We start from the raw sequence: 20,998 nt of genomic DNA, 5'->3' as shown, positions 1-20,998 counted from the left end.
CTGAAAAGTGCGAGGTGATGCATTTTGGATGGACAAATAAGGCAAGGGAATACACAATGAGTGGTAGGACCCTAGGAAGTACAGAGGGTCAGAGGGACCTTGGTGTACATGTACATAGATCCCTGAAGGCAGCGGAACAGGTAGATAAGGTGGTTAAAAAGGCATATGGGATACTTGCCTTCATTAGCCGAGGCATAGAATATAAGAGCAGGGAGGTTATGATGGAGCTGTACAAAACGCTGGTGAGGCCACAGCTGGAGTACTGTGTGCAGTTCTGGTCGCCTCACTATAGGAAGGATGTGATTGCTTTGGAGAGGGTGCAGAGAAGATTCACCAGGATGTTACCTGGGATGGAGCGCCTCAGCTATGAAGAAAGACTAAACAGGCTGGGGTTGTTTTCCTTGGAGCAAAGAAGGCTGAGGGGGGACCTGATTGAGGTGTACAAAATGATGAGGGGCATAGATAGGGTAGATAAAGAGGAACTTTTCCCCTTAGTAGGGGGGTCAATAACAAGGGGGCATAGATTCAGGGTAAGGGGCAGGAGATTTAGAGGGGATTTGAGGAGGAACTTTTTCACCCAGAGGGTGGTTGGAATCTGGAACTCACTGCCTGAAAGGGTGGTAGAGGCAGGAACCCTCACAACATTCAAGAAGCATTTGGATGAGCACTTGAAATGCCACTGCATACAAGGCTATGGACCAAATGCTGGAAAATGGGATTAGACTGGACAGGGATTGATGGACGGCGCAGACACGACGGGCCGAAGGGCCTCTTTCTGTGCTGTATAACTCTATGACTCTATGACCTGGGAATCCCTGGCCCAAGACCGCACAAAGTGGAGGAGAAGCATCCGAGAAGGCACCGAACACCTCGAGTCTCTTCGCCGGGAGCAAGCGGAAGCCAAGTGCAAACAGCGGAAGGAGCACACATCAACCCAAGCACCCCACCCACCCGCCCCTTCAACCATCATCTGCCCCACCTGTGACAGAGACTGTAGCTCCCGCATTGGACTCATCAGTCACCTGCGAACTCATTTTTAATGTGGAAGCTAGTCATCCTCGGTTCCGAGGGACTGCCTAAGAAGAAGAAGGAGGAGTACAAGGGCTGATTATAACAGACAGCTTCTGCACTCGGGGTCTTGCAACGGCCAACAGAAGGAACTACTGTCCCCTGAGGGACAGGCGAAAAGTGTCTGGCCAGGCACAGCAGGTTACACCACAGAAACTGATTACGGATTACTGCACCGTGGCCGTAGGCTGTGCATTTCATAGAAATGCAGGAATGTTCAGAGCAACAAGTCTTAAATGTGAGACGCAAATTTAAAATCTGTTCTTTCTCAACATTGGGAAGCAGTTCATGAGTGACTCAAATACTTGGTCCTCACCTTCATTCCAAAACTTCAACTAGTGGAGTATTGCAATACGGTGGCCTGGCACAGCCAAGAATAAATAATGAAATGGCAATTCAAGAAAAAATCACTCATGTTAAATAGCATACACAAAATTATAAATAAATAGTAAACATGTACATTGAAATTAACAACACAACCCTCAAAATATTTTTATATTTTCCAGCAAACCCAGTCACTCAGAAAAATCATACAATATTGTTGTCAGAGTACAAGTAAAGTAATTACAGAATTCCACTATCAGTAATTACCCTGTGCTCTTGTACTAATTTATAATATGTTTTAATGTTTCTGCAGTGAGTTTGCTCCTGTTACTTTGTGGCTAATGTTTCTTTTGATGGATTAAATATCAATTAGCCTAACTCAAAGTGCAGCAGTGACCATATCAATTGGAATGATTCAGTAAGCTGCTACAATTATATAAATAGATTGCAATAATTTCAGTTAAAATGTAAGATAATTAGTTTTGCTCACATTGTCAGGTTCAGTAACTATTCAAGATAATCTGATAATCAGCATTTACTGTTTGAAAAAAAAATGAGCTAACACAAACAGAAGAGAGGGTTTTGAATTCAATCCCAGTCATTTGTAATAGTTGGGGAGTGAATTTCCATGGGCGTTTTCCTGCTCGTCTGACATAACTTCGGTGGAAGAATCAGGAAAACCCTGGTAAATCGGCTTGAGGGATTTTGCTGCTCTTCCGCTGAAGTTACCGAGGACAAGTGGGAGAACCCCTGCTGAAATTCACCCCTTGGTCTTCCAAATTGCTCTGATGGTGAACCTCTCTCTTTAAGGGAGGCCTATGGTCCCCTGATGAGTAGAGGATAAATGCAGAACCCACTGCGCCATAGAACACAGAAAATCAAAGTTTATCCCATGGCCTACAGAGATGGTCAGTGGTAGTACTCTTGCCTCTGAGTCAGAAGGTTGTGGGTTCAAGTCTTACTCCAGAGGCTTGAGCACAAAGTCTTGGCTGACACTTCAGTGCAGTAGTGAAAGAGTGCTGCACTGTCAGAGGTGCCGTCCTTTGGATGAGACATTTAACCGAGGCCCCGTCTGCTCTCTCAGGTGGACATATAAGATCCCATGCTACTATTTCGAAGAAGAGCAAGTGTGTTCTCCCCGGCGTCCTGGCCAATATTTATCCCTCAAGCAACACATAAAAACAGATTATCTGGTCATTATCACATTGCTGTTGTGGGATCTTGCTGTGCGTAATTTGGCTGCTGCATTTCCTACACTACAACAGTGACTACATTTCAAAAGTATTTAATTGGTTGTCAAGTTTGGGACGTCCTGAGGTCATGAAAGGTGCTATATAAATGCAAGTCTTTTTCTTTTCTTTATGTCAACTTTGAAAAGTGGGTGGGTGGTAGCCTGTCATGCTTAGCCACTCCTGGTGCTTGGTTTCGAAATGGCAATGGTATAGGCTTAGGAAAAGGTTTGCTATCTGCCTTATTTCAGGATGCGGTGTGGAGCAAATATCATAAAAAGAGGGAGTCTGGTCATAGCATGACAATGCGATGTAGCATGAACATGCTGCTTATGTTGCTCAGCTTACTATGGCAGCTACAATGCTCTGCTCCCTATAATAGGAGCTTTGAAGGTGATGGTGACAGGCTCTATTTGGAGGGGTCGTAATAGTGAGACTGCCTCTCACATGTTAACTGTTTAAAAAAAATTTGCTTGCTGGTGTTTTACCTCATTTAGTTGTGAAACCCATTTCATTGGAGAAGGGTTAATCATAAGGAATACGATGCCCTATTTAACATATACAAGGACACGAGATGTACGTCAGCTGAGCACCAGTGCCCCTGCAGTCTGCTGTAGAAGGTTGTGGGGCTTCAGTCCCATGCCTGAGTGCAGCATGTTCTCTGTGTGGGATGCTCAAGCACTGTCACATGCAATCATTTTACTTGCTGTTGCTTAAAGAGAGTGTCACTGCTGCCGGCTGTGCCGAGCTAAGTGTAAACTAGTGTGGTTCAGAGCTTCGGAGAGGGAATTTTTCTATTGCCAATGTGACCCTGAAATAAATTGAGGTGGGAAGCATATCATCATTAAGGACTTTTCTATGTTTTACCGTGTTTGTTTCTCTGGTGAGAGACTACAGCTGGAGTCAGTGCATTTTCAGTAATTCGGCAAGTGATGGATCGCACTAGCCTGCTCTCTGTACCAGGGTACGTAGCTGTTTCTTCTTGTTGAGCTTTCCTTTTAAATTCTTTCCTCAATTGGTATTCGACTGATGTAAATAGTTTTGTTTTCCTTTATTCTGACCTAAACTAAATACGTGACTGCCTATTAATGCTTCGCTACTAACTCATGTTAAACAAGATCCTGAATCCTCATTAGTAACAGTGCCGGCGATGCACATTTCATCTGATTTCTCCCTGCTGTCATCAATCAAACCATGCAGTTAAGCAGCATTCTATTGTCTACACAAACTACGTAATATATCGAACAATTGTCTACAAAGTGAGTCACCAGAGAGTAACTGTAATTCCAACGTGCTACCATAATCAGTAAGAGCAAAGCCTGAGCAATTTATAAGTATCATCTAACCACCAATTTGGAATTACTGCTTTTAACTCACTCTGGTGTATTTTGTAATGCTTGTGTGGTCGCTGGGATATTTATTGAAGTTACTTTCTTATAGAGAAGTAGATGTGCTGCTGCTTTGTAATGGCCATCTCTGATTGAGAGCAATGTGGCAGCTTGATGCCTCTGTGCCTTTGATTGATCGGAACTGGAGACAAGATTTTGAAAGAAGTCTTTAGAGTGCACGACTGGGAGAAACCTCGAGGTCCTCGGTGTTCTGAAATTCTCAGTGGTCAACTGTTTAGAGTTGATTCCTTTCATTTGCGAACTTTACCAACAGTATTGGGAAGATGAACACTGTATGAAAGTAACCAGGTTATGGGGTACAATAGTGCTGTATTATCACCAGGCTAAAATTGGGATTGATCATTTATGAAGGGTTGCAGATTTCCTCTGATAACTGTTTCACCAGCATCAAAAACAAGTTTACAATTTTGTTGAAAAAATTGTGAACAGAAGGAATTATAATGTAGATTGATATCTTATATATTTTTCACATGATTACATTTGTTGGGTATGTAGGGAGGAATTTTACAGTTTTATCTTAGAAAATTTACTTGTAGTTAACCTGGTCTGTTGGAAGGAACAGATTCCAAGGCTCAAGCTGGTCTTTTCTCATTCTGTGCTTTTTATTATGGCCTTATAACAGCCACATTGTTTGAAAAATATATAGTTGCGAGTATAAAAAACATATAGAGAGTAAATCACAGTATATTACATCCAGAATAAAGTATTCAGTATTTATTATGGATCTACCATGCAATATATACTAGAAAAATAGAACTCATTATATAAAATATAGAATACTGTGTAGGGACTAACACACAGTACAAAGACAGTCACACACAGTATAGTATAATTCAGTAAGCTTGCTTAAAATGCTGTCCTGTGATTCATGTAATGTTATTCTGCTCAAACAACGTTACCAACAGCTGTTCAAGACGCTTTTGTGAACATTATCCACACATGACATTCAATTCCCTCAGTGCATTCATGTTAAGAGATGTTAAGAAAAAGGTTTCACATTTTTGATGTTGACAAGGTATTGTAAAATCTGCCGCAAGTCTCACCTACAGGGATGTTCTTATACATTTTCTAAATATAAAAGAATTATTTCTAAACTAGCTAGCATCCAGAATATTGTGATTTAACCACCAGTGTGGTTTATGTATCTGATCTAATGGGCATTTCTTATAGAGAGAAGCCATTATTGCAAAAGTTTTAATCCAGTATCATGTTCAGAAACCTTGCCCCCGTAATTTAGCCTTTTCTTAGTGTAAAATCAGGCCAAATATTTTTCCTAGGTAGCCATTTCCGTTAGTTTTCCATCCCAAAATCAACCCTGGCAAATTTCCTATCAGTTATAATATATGCAAATGAGGACCAGTGGTACTGCACCCGCCCGCCCCACCCCTCCAAATGTCTTGATTTTACGCTCTCAATACTCTAGGGATAAGTTAGATTGAGACATTTTAGGTGCAGCTGTTGCCAGGATCAGCTGAGACAGGGGAAGTGAGGAATTGTTGAGACTGGTGATTGCTGACTAACGATTACTGCAGCTGGTAACATTTTATTGGAGTTATTTTTTTTGCCATTCTGCCGACACGGCCTTGGATTTGCTTCTGAGTGGTTATGGGAGGGTGAGACCATCGAGATTTTTTGATTCGCCCGCCCACAGGCCGCGATTTCGCCTACCGAGGCGGGCTAAGTGCGGCCGAGGTAGGTACCGGATGGCAATCCCGCTCCCGGCTCCATCCCGCTGTGTGAGAAGAATTTTCCGTTGATTGGACTTGTTAAGCCCACCCTGTGAGGTTCCTGGCCAATTAAATGGAAGCGGGTCTGATGATGTCAATTAATGGCACGTCATCAGCCGGTTTCCTTAAAGGGAACATGTCCAAATTTAGTTTGACAGTTGTGCTGTCAGTGTTCTACAGCATTGAGGTGCTGCAAACACTGACAAGCACTGCACAGAGGTGCACAGCTGCACCCAGGCTCTCCCATTACTCCCTCCATATGCTTATGGAGGGAGTCACAGCATGCAGGGAGGTTCTCTTCCCTTCCAATGGGCGGAAGAGACCTCCCCAGGACACCAACGCAGCCTGGTTGCAATTTGCACAGGAGCACACAAGCAGGGATGTCATAAGGAGGACCAGACTGCAGTGGCGCAAACCTTTCAATGATCTCAGTAGATCATGAAATGCTACTGCCAAGCCACACTCAACCTCATCCTCCTGTGCCACTCATTACATCCACATCACTCTGCCTTCCCTACCCTACTCTTGCACATCTTTATTCACACAAACTTACATTGTACCTCCACCCATCCCTCTCTATCTACATTATCACTTCCTCATCTCACTAGCCACACCTCACACTCACCCTCTTCCTACTGCAAGCATACCAACTAAGAACACACAAGGGTAGGCACTTGGGTGGTTTAGCCAATGTTCATGTGAAGTTTCTGGTAATGTGCAGTTAAACATTGAAATCTTTATTTTCAACACTTTGCGTTCTTGGACAGATTTGTGTGTACTTTTGGAAGTGTCTTAGTGAGTTGCAGTAAATGGTGAGACATAAGGGTATCACCCCACCCCCCCCTGCAATGGTGATGAGTGTGAAAGGAATGGCTTGGACATTGTAGGGATGCTTTTTGATGCTGGTGTGGGGTGGTTCCAACCTGGCGCATCATGCGGCAGCCAGGGTGTACAGTGTCGTGAAGTAAATCTGGCCATGGTGAGGCCATCCCTGGCCTCCCGGGCAGCAATATGGTCGGGTGTTGATGCCCTGTGTCCAGTGGAGCATCACGTGATTGCAGAGAAGATTGGTGTTGTTGTTGTTGGTGCTGATGTGCCTGGTGATGTTGGTGCTGGGGCTGATCGTGGTGGGATTGTGAGGACCAAGGTGAATTTTTTTCAAGGGCACCAATGCTGCTGGAATAGATGGCAGTTAAAGTTGAGGTGACAGAAGCAATCTGACAATGGTGAGAGAGGTTGCTCCAAGGAGGTGACAGTGGATAGAGAGTTTATTCCAAACACTTCCAAACTGCATACAGCTCAAAAGCGGGTTCCATATAATGAAGGCTCCAGCTTCTAAGATTGGTAGGTTTTAGACCACTTTTGCAGCTGTCACCTATTCACAGCAATCCACAGTCATTGAGAACACGTCATACAGCAGGCTCGAGGGGCCAAGTGGCCTATTCCTGCTCCTATTTCTTATACTTACCTGACGTGATACCTGCTCTCCGGTAACCTCGTTAAAAACCTGGTAAAATGTTGAGTACATGGGAAAATGGTGCTTAACTACCTTTTAACAAGCTTTTAAGTATCGTAATTGGCTGACCCGCCGCTTGGTGTTGCGTCTGTTCAGGGATGACAGACCCGACACTTAGGAAACTGACAAGGATGCGGGTTTACAGCAGGATACCGACCTGCTGTCAATCTTTGTGATTTTGACAGCGGACCCGCCACCAAACCCGCACTCTGAGTGCTGGTAAAATTCCGGCCACAGTGAGGGCTTCTCAGGAGTAGGTATTGCATTTTCCCTGATGTATCTTTTTGTATGCCATTATCATGGAGGAGGAGAATCAGCAGAGGATGGAAGAAAGGAGAGTCAGGTGGCGTTTAAGGAGGATGCACACCACCAGATATTACTCCCCTCCAAAGAATATACTGGTAACACAAGTATTATAAGAACCTTAGAGAAAAGATGTGCATTGGAAAGGTATGCTACACCAATAGAAAAACTCTACCACCTACTGAATGAGGACCTGTAGCCATGGTCATCTGCCTGCACTGCTCTACCTATGATTATGTAGGTGATAACTGCCGTTAACATTTGTGGCACATTGAAAGGGGTCTGATGCTCATGGCAGCCATTTCAAATGATCTCCTCCACCCTGGAAAAAAACACCTCGAAATGTCTACTTTGTGGCGACACGCCACCACTGGACATAATCCGCTCACGGCGGCACAGACAGTCTAAGCAGAAGCCCCCAGCCGGGGGCCCTTTCCTCCAGCAACTTGTTTCCCGCAGGGACAGGCTGCCGGGAGCACTTCCTGTCTGGGAAGTATTTAAGTGGATGCGCGGGCTTTTCTGTTTCCTGTTTGCCATGTGGTCAGAATAAAGAAGCTGTGTTTTCAATAGCTCTGTCTCAACTCCCACGTTTGCCGCGGTATCTCAACACTGGTGACCCCGACGCTCAGGACGAATCCTAAGCTAGCATGACGGATACAAACGTAGTCACGGTTAAATTACCTGACTTTTGGGAGAACCTCGCCGAAGCCTGGTTCGTTCAAGCTGAGTCCAGATTCCGGCTGAAAGACATTACAGTCGACGCCACGAAGTACGACTACCTCGTCGCCTCGCTCACCTACGCTACAGTCCCCAAGGTTTGGGCAGCGCTGCAGAATCCACCAACGGAGGGCAAGTACGAGCATCTGAAGGCTGCGCTACTTAAAAAATTTCAAACGTCCTCTTACCAGCGCCACTGCCAACTCCTGGACCTCCCCGGCCTTGGTGACGCTTCACCATCAGACCTGCTTTCCCACATGCTGTCCCTCTCAGACGACAAAAATCCCGGCGCCCTTTTTCGCACGCTTTTCATTTGGCAGCTCCCCGCCAGCATCCGCCCGCTCCTTGTGGAGTCTGACTCCACGGACCTGAATGAGATAGCCGAAAAGGCCGACCGGCTGCTCTCTGCACAGGCCGCTCGCGACGTCGCGCCCGACCTCACGGCAACGACCACGCGGTCTTCCCGGGCCGCTAGGCCCGACCGCCCTACCACTCCGGGTCACTGCTACTACCACACCCGTTTTGGCGCTAGGGCTCAACGCTGCACGCCACCGTGTTCCTTCAAACCCCCCCCCGCACCGGCCCCCGCGATGGCCGCGGGGCAGAAGGAGCCCCTACTGTACGTCACTGATGACAGAACCAACCGCCGATTTCTGTGCGACACAGGGGCCCAGCACAGCATCACCCCCGCCTCCGCCCTCGAGATCCAACGCGGCACACGGGGTATCACACTGGCTGCAGCCAACGGCTCTGAAATCCGCACATATGGCACCCGCATGGTCACGCTCGACCTCGCGGGCCGCCGCTACCGCTGGGAGTTCCTCACAGCCAAGGTCCTCTGCCCACTCATCGGCGCCAACTTCCTACGCGCCCACGGCCTCCTTGTCGACATTCCGAGGCACCGCCTCGTCGACATCAACACCATGGCCCCCATCCCCGGCGCCTTTACCCCGGCCCGTTCGGCCGGCCCGACGACCCACTGCCTCGCCAGAGCCACGGACGACTATTCGGCACTCCTAGCTGAGTTTCCCGCCCTCACTAACCCGACCTTTTCGGCCAAAGCCGCCAAGCACGGTGTGGAACACTATATCCCCACCACCGGCCCCCCAGTTTCTGCCCACGCCCGCAGACTCAACCCGGCCAAGCTGGAAATCGCGCGGGCCGAGTTTACCAACATGGAACAACTCGGCATCATCCGCCACTCCAGCAGCCCTTGGGCCTCGCCCCTCCACATCGCCCCCAAGCCCGACGGAGGCTGGCGCCCTTGCGGGGACTACCGCCGCCTCAACGACGCCACCACCCCCGATCGGTACCTGGTGCCACACATCCAGGACTTCTCGGCCCGACTGGCCGGACGAACCGTCTTTTCCAAAGTCGACCTGGTGCGCAGTTACCACCAAGTCCCCGTACACCCCGCGGACATCCCCAAAACGGCCGTCATCACCCCATTTGGCCTGTTCGAGTTCCTGAGGATGCCCTTCGGCCTCAAGAATGCAGCACAGGCTTTCCAGCGCCTTATGGACTCAGTCCTCCGGGACCTGAACTTCCTATTCGTCTATCTAGACGACATTCTCGTGGCCAGCTCCTCCAAACAGGAACACCTCGAACACCTTCGCATCCTGTTCGGGCGCCTAGCCCAACACGGGCTCATCCTCAGCCCGGCGAAGTGCCAATTTGGCCTAACCGAGATCGATTTTCTCGGTCACCACATCACCCCTGCCGGGGCCGTCCCCCTGCCCAACAAGGTGCAGGCCGTCCAGAAATTCCCCCGCCCCACAACCATCAAGGGCCTCCAGGAGTTCCTCGGGATGGTGAACTTCTACAACAGGTTCATCCCCAGAGCCGCAGCCCTTATGAAGCCCCTATACGACTCCCTCCGAGGGAAATCCGGCAAGATGGACGTAGCCTGGACCACTGACACGGCAGCCGCCTTCGACGCCACCAAAAACGCGCTCGCCGACGCCACTCTGCTCACGCACCCGAGGGCCGATGCCCGGGTCGCGCTCACCACCGACGCCTCCGACCATGCGGTCGGGGCCGTGTTCGAGCAGTGGGTCAATGGCGCGTGGCAGCCACTTGCCTTCTACAGCCGCCAACTGCGCCCCCCGGAGGTCAAATACTCCACTTTCGACCGCGAGCTTCTCGCACTCCACCTGTCGGTCCGCCATTTCAGGTTCCTCCTGGAAGGCTGCCCCTTCACCGCGTATGTGGACCACAAGCCACTCACATACGCGATGGCCAAGCACACCGAACCCTGGTCCGCTAGGCAGCAACGCCAGCTCACGGCCGTCTCCGAGTTTACTACGGACATTCAGCACGTCTCCGGTAGAGACAACATGGTCGCCGACTGCCTTTCCCGTCCCGCCGTCTGTGCGAATCACCTCGCGGTCGACTACGCACAACTAGCAGCGGCCCAGCTCACGGACCCAGACCTCCTCTCGGCGGCTACCAGCCTGCCAGGGCTACGCCTAGCCAAGGTCGCGCACGGGCCCGAAGCCACGGCAGTCACGTGCGACGTCTCACTCGGCCAACCCAGGCCGGTCGTCCCTGAGACCTGGCGCCGCCGCGTCTTCGACGCGCTCCACGGGCTCTCTCACCCGGGTTCCCGCGCATCCGTCAAACTCCTCTCCAAGCACTTCGTCTGGCGCGGCCTTAGCAGAGATGTTCGGACTTGGGCCACCTCCTGCCTCGCCTGCCAACGGGCTAAGGTACAGCTGCACACCAAAGCACCCCTGGGAGACTTCGAGGTACCCAGCCGCCGCTTCGACCACGTACACGTCGACATCGTCGGTCCCCTGCCGCCATCGCAAGGCCAAACTTATCTCCTCACGGTGGTCGACCGCTACACACGCTGGCCTGAGGCAGTGCCGCTGACCTCCACCACCACAGCCGACATCGCCAGGGCGTTCGTTAACACCTGGGTTGCGAGGTTCGGCGTACCGGCCGACATAACCTCCGACAGAGGCGCCCAGTTCACCTCCGAACTCTGGACGGCCACAGCATGCAACCTCGGGGTGACGCTCCACCGCACCACGGCGTACCACCCGCAGGCCAACGGACTTTGTGAACGCTTCCACAGGTCACTCAAGGCCTCACTCCGCGCCGGCCTGCAGGACAGTACCTGGACTGACCGCCTACCGTGGGTGCTACTCGGCCGACGCACCGCGGTCAAGGAAGATCTCCAGTCCTCGGCAGCGGAGTTAGTCTACGGACAACCGCTGCGCGTCCCAGGCGAATTCCTTCCGGAGCCTACCAAGCCTTGGTCGGCCGAACAGTAGCGGCTCGACTCTTTCTCTTCCGCTCAGCAGTTCGCCCCACTTCCGGTCAACCGACACGGCGAACTCGCACCTCACATCCCGCCAAATTTACAGCAGGTGCGCTTCGTCTTCGTGCGACACGACGCGCACCGCGGGCCCCTGCGACCCCCGTACGACGGTCCGTACGAGGTACTACAAACCGGGGACAGGGTATTCAAGCTGCGACTCGGCGACAGGGTCGAGACAGTCTCCATCGACCGGCTCAAACCAGCACACACAGAACCAGGGGAACAGGTCCCCGTGGCCCAGCCTCCAGCCAGAGGCCGTCCCCCCGGCAAGCCAGCACAGCCGGCGGCGAACCACCCGACCCAACCAACCAGACCGGCGACCACTCAGAGCCGCTGCGGCAGAACCATTAGACCACCGTCACGACTCGTCCACTCCTCCTAAGCGGATTCTGGGGGGAGCTCTGTGGCGACACGCCACCACTGGACATAATCCGCTCACGGCGGCACAGACAGTCTAAGCAGAAGCCCCCAGCCGGGGGCCCTTTCCTCCAGCAACTTGTTTCCCGCAGGGACAGGCTGCCGGTAGCACTTCCTGTCTGGGAAGTATTTAAGTGGATGCGCGGGCTTTTCTGTTTCCTGTTTGCCATGTGGTCAGAATAAAGAAGCTGTGTTTTCAATAGCTCTGTCTCGACTCCCACGTTTGCCGCGGTATCTCAACAACTTTATATTACTAATCAATTTAGTTATTCAATATGTTAACCAGGAAATTATGTAGTTAGCAACATGCGATTAAACCTAGAAACTAATCAATGATCAATAAGGTAGTTTGAATTATGCTCTTGGCTTGGTTGCATAACATGTTTTTTTTAAACCTTTTTCTAATGCTTGAGAAAACGCCAGGGGAACAAGACTAACTGTCTCTTCCCAGGAAGAGATAAGCACTCAGATGCAAAGCATGGCCTTGGCGAAGACAATGCTTTAACAGAAACTCATGTCTGAGAACAGACGTGCCTGGCAATTGTCGGAAAGTATAGGGGGGTTGGCAAAGAAGCCCTACAAAGACGCACAACTTGAACTGAAGTAACCTTGAACATCACCTGCCCTAGGTTCTACCATTGGTAGCCTTCTATTAACCCCCTCTAGTTAGGAGATATGCGGAAGCAACTTGTATGGGTTAATGCTCGTCAATCACCAGGCATCATTTTCTATTATAAAAATGAGCCGCACCTTGTGCTTGGGGTAGAGAAATAGCGTAATGAAGGCACCACAGCCTGTAATAACCATGCAGACTTCAGAATACTACTCTACCTCGAGCACAACCCGGGTGAGCTTTGTCCTTGTTTCTTAGTATTAGATTGCTGTTTAGTGTGCTCCGCCTGACTCTGTTTTGTTCCAAATAAAAGTACTCAACTGTTACCAAGTGGGTCATGTCAGGGCATTGAACTTCTTATAGCACTGGACTGCAGTTTGGGAGAGAGTTGGGGTGCCAGTGCCACCTCCCTCCACATGGCACAAAATACATTGATTTGAGGTACCCTTCCATGCAGACCCTGCAGTCTGTGTCTCATATGTTCAGTCTCTTCAAGGAGGGTTTGCATTGAAATTGTGCTCCCTTCATCTTTTCCTCCTTGCATGTCCTTGTCCCTTTTTCAGTTATCTGTGCCAGATTCTCCAGTCGAAATTATTCTTGAGAAGTGGGACAAAATGACACATGAACCATCAAATGCACCTATCTGACAGTGAACTCACTAATCCCAACACTTTGTTAGTTACCTGCTGCTCCCACAACCTGGTGCTGTAATCTTTAGCCAGATTTGATTTTTAAAGGTTGCACTATTATTCCCAAGCAACCCCTGCACATTACTCCCAGGCGAGCATTGGAATAGTCGAGTCTGGAGGTAACAAAAGTATGGATGCGTGTTTCAGCAGCAGATGAGCTGGGGCAGAGGCAGTGAGTGGCAATGTTATGGAGTGGAAGTAGGCGGTCCTTTTGATGGAGAGGATATGGGGGCAAATAGCACACCAAGGTTATGAACAGTCTGGTTCAGCCTGAGACGATGGCCAGGATGAGGATGGAATTGGTGACGAGGTAATGGAGTTTGTGGTGTTTTGTTTGAAAATCTTTTTTTCCATTCATTTCTGAAGGCATCAGTCACCTTCTGCCATGTTGCCCACGTGGCCAATTTTCATGTCTCGGCTTTAACATAAGAACATAAGAAATAGGAGCAGGAGCGGGCCATTCAGCCCCTCGAGCCTGCTCCGCCATTCAATAAGATCATGGCTGATCTTCTACCTCAACTCCACTTTCCTGCACTATCCCCATATCCCTTGATTCCCTTAATATCCAAAAATCTATTGATCTCTGTCTTGAATATACTCAATGACAGAGCCTTCACGGCCCTCTGGGGTAGAGAATTCCAAAGATTCACCACCCTTTGAGTGAAGAAATTTCTCCTCATCTCAGTCCTAAATGGCCGATCCCTTATTCTGAAACGGTGACTCCTGGTTCTAGACTCCCCAGCCAGGGGGAAACATCCTCCCTGCATCTACCCTGTCAAGCCCTGTATCGGGCAGAGCGCATAACAGGCAACCGATACGATACCAGATGTTTTGCGTTCCCGCCCTTGTCCAATTTCATGCCGACAAACTTTACATCTGTGCTACTGGGGAGCTCAAGTATCCTGCCATCACCTGGCATCCAAACACATGCATTTTCAGTAAGCAAATAGCAACAGGAACTCAGCCCAATTTTTCCTTCTTTAAATCTACCTGATTTGCCTTTTAACCAGAGGTGCCCTTACCATTTCCCCAGCTCAGCCATATAACTCACCCTGGACTACAGATTGAAATTGGAATCTTCCTGGTCCATGTGGTTCACTTAGAGGCGGTGAAATCGGAAACGGGCGGGCACACAAAACAGGCGCAATCACATTTGCTGCCCATTAGATGATATTCAGTGTGATTGAAGTCAATGGAACTGAATATCAGCCAGAGCACATAACAGGCAACCGATATGATACCGGATGTTTTGTGTTCCTGCCCTTGTCCAATTTCACGCCGACAAATGTTACATCTGTGCTACTGGGGAGCTCAAGTATTTTTTAATTGAAAGAGAAAAAATGAAATTGCAGTTGTGAAGATCCCGTTTCTCTTAATGTAACAATGCATCATAGTGCAAAATTCAATGTTCCGTATAAATAAACTAAAAATGATGTTTATACATATAAAAATTCCATGGCACATTATCTTTGTTTATGCCCAGTGCTTGACGGATTACTTTTGCTAACTTTTTAAGGTTATTTATAAGTATTCTGTTTGAAAACATCATTAAATAGCATTGGAAGTGAATCGACTGGAAAATTCAATTGCTGCTGGCTGTGTAATTTTTTGATCATTGTCTTTTATTTCACGATTCTAAAATAAAACTACACAAAGAGATTACAGAGACAGGTCCCTTATATTTGTCAATATTGAAATACAGCATGTACTGAAGCATTAAAGTAACTGCTCAGCTTCCCAAGGACAAGTCTCCTAAGTTATGCTTCGTTAATAAGTGACCGAGTCTGGTATCAAGAGGAAGCTGTACTAATCTGAGGCTGAACACTCAAACTCAAGTGTGAGTATCGTATACTGAATTAAAGAGCAATTATTTTTCCACATACCTGTACATTCCAAGCATTTTTATGAACCAATGGGTGGTACATGCATAACTGGGGGTTGCTCACCTGCTGGATGCACCCAATATGCATGTTTGAGGTAAACTCCAGGTGGAGCTGGGAATTGACTTCAGTTTAGGATTCAGCAGGCTGCTGCAGTAATCCACACACTGATGGTCATTTGTTCATTGAGTACATACTTTGAAAACCCCTGGTAAACACAGATACAGGCAGAACAGGCGGCAAGTTGGTGGGAAGCAGCGGAAAATCACATGGCCTGGAGGCTGCCCGTCGACACAAGATAGGTGGCAAGATTGGGTTCCGGGGGCATCTCACGGAGGGTCTCACGCTCAGGAAGAGGGGAAATCCGGGGCAGGGAGACCTAAGCTTTCTTTGTGGGGCCTGAGGAGCACTTGTATTTAAAGAAAGAAGTATAATTAATATCATGCCTTATTATGTCTCTCAAAACACTTTCTACATGATGGGGGAGAAATTCATTATAGCCCCGTTTGGGGCACTAACTTTTAAAAGTTGAGAAAATTAGCGCCATGCACTAATGTTTCTAAACTTTTAAAAATTCAGTTTTGCGCTCCATGAAGGAGCGCAATTGGCAGCAGGCGGGGCAGAGACTTCAGCAGCGCTGCACACTGGGCCATGCAGCACTGCCGCGTTCAAAGGCTCCTTTCCTCCCTTAAAGGGAAGGGCCATCGCTGCAGGCTCTGCAATTTAAAAAGTACCTACCTGGACCACCAAGGCAGCCGCGATCCAGCGCGATCAGCCCAGCACTCAAACAGAGTGCCGAGCTGATTGATCGCGGGCAGGAACCTGCGAAAAAACCTGCAACAAGAAAGGTAAGTTTTTCTGTTACTTACCCCGGCTGCTCGATGCATGCCTCCTGCAGCTGCCGGTGTTTTTGCCCGGCGCTGCTGCAGGGGGCGGAAGTCAATTTTGGGGCCGGGGTGATGCGCACGGCGATGACGTCACGATCTCCGGGCGAAGGAGATCGGGGCACAATGCTGTAGCACTGCCGCAAAGCTCCTGCCGAATATGGCGGGAGTTTATGTCAGCGCCGCGCCCGGTCGCTAATCCATTTGCGCCCGGTTAGCGCCGCTAATGGGGGTGCTAACGGGAGGCACAAAGGCACCCAATTTCACCCCCAATTAATTACTTTGCAGTAAAATGACTTATATATACAAATGCAGAAGCCATTTTGTACACACCAAGATCCCACAAACAGCAATAAGAAGCATGGTCTGCTTTCAAGGTGTTGCTTGAGGAAAGTATTTTAGCCAGGATACTGGCAGATTTCTCTAATTTTCTTCAATCAATGCCATGGGATGTTTAATGTCCACCTAAACCAATGACAGATAAAGTCATGTTTTAGAATGGCCCAGAAATTTGGGTCCCAATGTGTGAGTACGCATGGGGTACTCACACGTAGGCCCAACGAAAGTGCCGGTTTTGTGCATGCACTGCGCATGCGTGGGAAACCGGCACTTCCGTTCCCCTGAAAGAAGGGGTTCAGAGGTCGAACGCGTGCGCCGGAGAGGCAGCGCGTGTGCATCGAACTTACGGTTTTTTTGCAGGGTTCTCCGGGAGGGTAAGTCTCCAGGAGTTACACTTTTAAAAAGCAGGCGCAAGGCCTGCTTTTAACAAGGTAAGTGGTGAATTAATTAAAATTAAAACATTTTTTCCACAGGTTTATTATTTTTAAATACTTTAAAGAAAGGTAAGTTTATTTTTAGCCCTGTTAGAAAAAGTAATTAATTTTTTCAAAAATTTAAATTATTGTTTAAAATAGTTATTTCATGTAATTTATAGTTATTTTAAAAATGTGATTTAAAAAAAAATTATTTGACGTTTTAGTGATGTTTTGGGGCTTATACTATTTATAGGTTTGACAGCTCTTCCTGTCAAACTTATGAATGAAGCATTCCCTGCTACCATTGGCTCTCCATGGCCCACGTGATCCCTGGGATACGCAAGCACTGCGCGCCGGCAGTTGAAGGAGGCCCAGGATCGGAATCCCACGCGGGTCCACAGCTCAACGGCAGGCGCGCAAGGTAAGTGCAGGTCGGGGGCTTGCACCCGCGGGAAGCCTCCGACCCGAATTTCTGGGCCAATGTCTTTGGAAACATTGCACCGTCCAAATGTGCAGCACTCCCTCTAATGCACTAGAGTATCAGCCTAGATTTTGTTTACTCAAGTCGAGATGAGGGCTTTAACCCACAACCTTTTGGCTCAGAGTACCAATGTACTACAAATTGAGCCACGCTGATATATGACACAGAGAAAGCACAGAGCAGGAGCTGAGCTCCTTCCCAAAGGAAAGAAGGGTAAATCAGCAGATGTGCCCATCTGTTTTGTCTCGAGCAGCTTGCAACAGTTGATTACAGATGGCTATAAAAAGGAGAAGGGGATGGAGCAGAAATAAGGAATAAATATCAAAGCTGGTAAGGGAAATGTACTTTTTCAGTAAAAGCAAAGGTTGCCTGATTGTGAGATGACAATTACATGTTAGCTGATTCCTGAAACGCAAGGTTATGTTTGATGTCAACAGTGTCACTTCTCCTCACAACTTTGTTGCATTCTGATTGAAGTTTGGCTTGAAGGTTTTGGTTCAATCACTTTTCCTCCATTTTCCCCATCACTCTGTAGATGAATGCACAAGCAAAGCAGCTCTGTATCTTTTATTCTTTATTGTTTGTCATTCAGCTTATTTTGCCTCTTGCTTAAATAAACATTTTTATCTCATAGGCCGTAATCTAACTCCTGCATTTATCAATGCAAAAATCTATGCAGTGAAACATACATGGGTGTTTGCATGTCTCTTGTCTATACATGTGTCTGCCTATCTGCCCCTCATTGCCTCTCTCTGGTTCTGTGTGCCTGTTTTTCCAAATCTTTTACTATGTGCCCATGTACCTGTCTATTTCTCAGTTTCTATACGTCCATAATTCCTTCTGCTTCTGTGTGGATGTCTATGTATATGAGACAGATAATGCAAAGCCATGAAAACATGATGAACTATGATCCATTTTTCAGTTTAGAATTTACCTTCCAGTAAGGACAAAAGAACGACTTAATTTTACTAATGGAAAATAGTGTCCTTTCAGATAAGAACAGGAATAAAAGCAGAATAATATTTAAAAAGTACAAAAAAGATCAAAAGCAAAAAACCTTTGACAAGGTATTTGGTGAATGCAACCAGGGGAACATACAATCCTATGGGTGAATGGCATTGTGGTAAATGAGACTGAAAGAATATGGACACTAAGACAACTCCGGCACAGACTCGATGGGCCAAATGGCCTCCTTCTGTGCCATATGACTCGATGACTCTATGACAACTGGTATTTGGAAAATAAGCCTGGAGAAGCATGGATGATTCAGACAAACGATAAATAGCTGGAAGAAATGTGTACACTTTAGATGAGTAACGTTTGACAAAAATGGCCAGGAGTAATATGTATGCTGTCATTTAGTCACACTTGGTGAATGTGGCTGGAAGACTCAAACACTTTAGACAAATGGTGTAGTGAATGTGGCTTACAGCAAAATGGATGCTTATGAAAGTTGGCATCTAATGACATGTCTGAGATGTAAAGGTACCCTTTAGATCAGTGTCATTGGAGGAAACTGGCTGGAAGGAGTTTAAGTTGTTTAGATGATTGGCATTTGTTGAGTATGGTTGGAAGGCATGTAGATGCTTTATACAAGTGGTGTTTCATGACTGTAGCTGGAAGATGAGTACATGTTTTAGACAAGTGGGGCGGTGAAGCTGTTGCTCCTATTGGTGCAGTGCAAGATCTGTATATATTTTAAATGAAAAATCCCTTGCCCAGTTTTGCAAATTGAAACCATAATACTCAAATGGTTTCTATTACAGAGAAAAAAACAAGTCTTTATGCTTTTTAATTAAATCCATCTAATTATTAATTTAAAGGCTGCAGTTTTGGATTCTGCAATTCATTTTTCTGAATGTATGGAGGAATTGAAAAAACATGTTAAATTTTAAAGCCTTGAAATTATACTGTGTGATATTAGCTTAGGGGTGTTTAATGTTTCTGAATGAAACTCCTCTGATGCTACTCTGTTTATTTTAAGTATTTATACACTAATTTTGCATACTTAATTTTAATTTCAATACTGACTTTTCAAGCAGTCTTTATTCTTATTTATTTGATTTAACCTTTAAGGGCCTAGCTTTATCAGCTCACACTGTAGATCAGTTTCCTAACTGTGTTTCATCATAATATACATTTTATTAATCGCTACCAAAGCAATTGAATGTGATTTTAGTTCATTTTTTTATTCATTAAGACTGTTGTAAAGAATTTATTTAATATATTTGGAAATTTCTGATCATTCACAACACTTCTACAAAATTATCCCTGAAAGGAGTCATAGAAACATAGGAACAGGAGTAGGCCATTCAGCCCCTCGAGCCTGTTCCGCCATTCAATGAGATCATGGCTGATCTGCGACCTAACTCCATATACCCGCCTTTGGCCAATATCCCTTAATACCTTTAGTTAACAAAAAGCTATCAATCTCCAAGTTAAAATTAACAATTGAGGTGGCATCAATTGCCGTGTGTGGAAGAGAGTCCCAAACTTCTACCACCCTTTGTGTGTAGAAGTGTTTCCTAATTTCACTCCTGAAAGGTCTGGCTCTAATTTTAGACTATGCCCGCAGTCCTAGAATCCCCAACCAGCGAAAATAGTTTCTCTCTATCTACCCTATCTGTACCCCTTAATATCTTGAAAACTTCGATCAGATCACCCCTTAACCTTCTAAATTCTAGGGAATACAACCCTAATTTGTGTAATCTCTCCTCATAACTTAACCCTTGGAGTCCGGGTATTATTCTGGTAAACCTACACTGCACTCCCTCCAAGGCCAATATATCCTTCCATCTGGTCTTTAATCACACTGTAAGTAGTAGATGGAATGTTAAAGTGGAATTTATTAAAGGAAAGAGTAGCCTTTTACCCCACCCACTACTTTGAGCCTTTAAGCTCATCCATACAACAATGATTGAAGTTTAGCCACTGTTGTAATGTGGGGAAACACGGCAACCAGCTTGCACACAGAAATGAAATAATAACAAGCAGGGTTTACCCTGTGAAGTCACTTCTCATTTACCTTACAGCCTTCATGCATCCACACACATGGAGGGAGGGGGGAGGCAAGGGATGGGGGTGGGGCACACACTGTCCTACATTCAGATTGGCCAGCTATTTTGAGACTATATTTATTTTATCAAACAAAAATGTCTGTTAGTACTCATTTGCACGACATTGTATATTATATGTCCTTTACAGAAGCGTTAATCTAAAAACTACTGACAATATTAGTAACACTGTGACCTCTGACCAGGAGGTATTACGCATGCTAGCATTATTGGTACAGTGCAGCAGCGGGATTGCCATCTTGTTCCACATGAAAATGGATGCATACACTATTATATGCAACTGATTAGGCCAAGGAGATTTTCCAATCTTATCCCCTGACTCCCACTGATGTTAGATACAAAGGCCATAGATATATGCTCTTGGCTTGATACTCTGATGCTGCAAAAGCTTTTGCAATGCGTGTAATTTCATTGTGCCATCTGGTTTTATTACTGGTCACTCATCAGCTATTATTGATTATCAAACATATGGCCAACTTTGTAAATTAACCTCCTTCTTGCAGGATTGGCCTTGTCATCCCTAATGATGGGGGGGCACGGTGGCATAGTGGTTAGCACTGTTGCCTCACAGCGCCAGGGACCCGGGT

The 20,998-nt window shown here is 47.0% G+C and overlaps 1 protein-coding gene across 3 annotated transcripts in view; it reads left to right on the top strand.

The window, feature by feature from the left end:
* Positions 1–3,219: 3,219 nt before the first annotated feature.
* sphkap (SPHK1 interactor, AKAP domain containing) overlaps positions 3,220–20,998 on the top strand; it is a 230,381-nt gene continuing 212,602 nt past the window's right edge. For 2 of the 3 annotated variants that reach the window (XM_085990044.1, XM_085990043.1), the window contains exon 1: positions 3,220–3,585. In XM_085990044.1, coding sequence (XP_085846170.1) covers positions 3,554–3,585 — 32 coding nt within the window. In that variant the 5' untranslated portion in view covers positions 3,220–3,553. The remainder of the gene's footprint in view (positions 3,586–20,998) is intronic. The other variant, XM_085990042.1, reaches the window with a different exon arrangement.

This window comes from Somniosus microcephalus, chromosome 6 (genome assembly GCF_052327205.1).
Source record: "Somniosus microcephalus isolate GS21.2 chromosome 6, FLI_Smic_1.0, whole genome shotgun sequence".
NCBI lineage: Eukaryota > Metazoa > Chordata > Chondrichthyes > Squaliformes > Somniosidae > Somniosus > Somniosus microcephalus.
The sequence above is the reverse complement of the archived record's forward strand: the minus strand, read 5'-3'. Positions and strand labels throughout refer to the sequence as shown.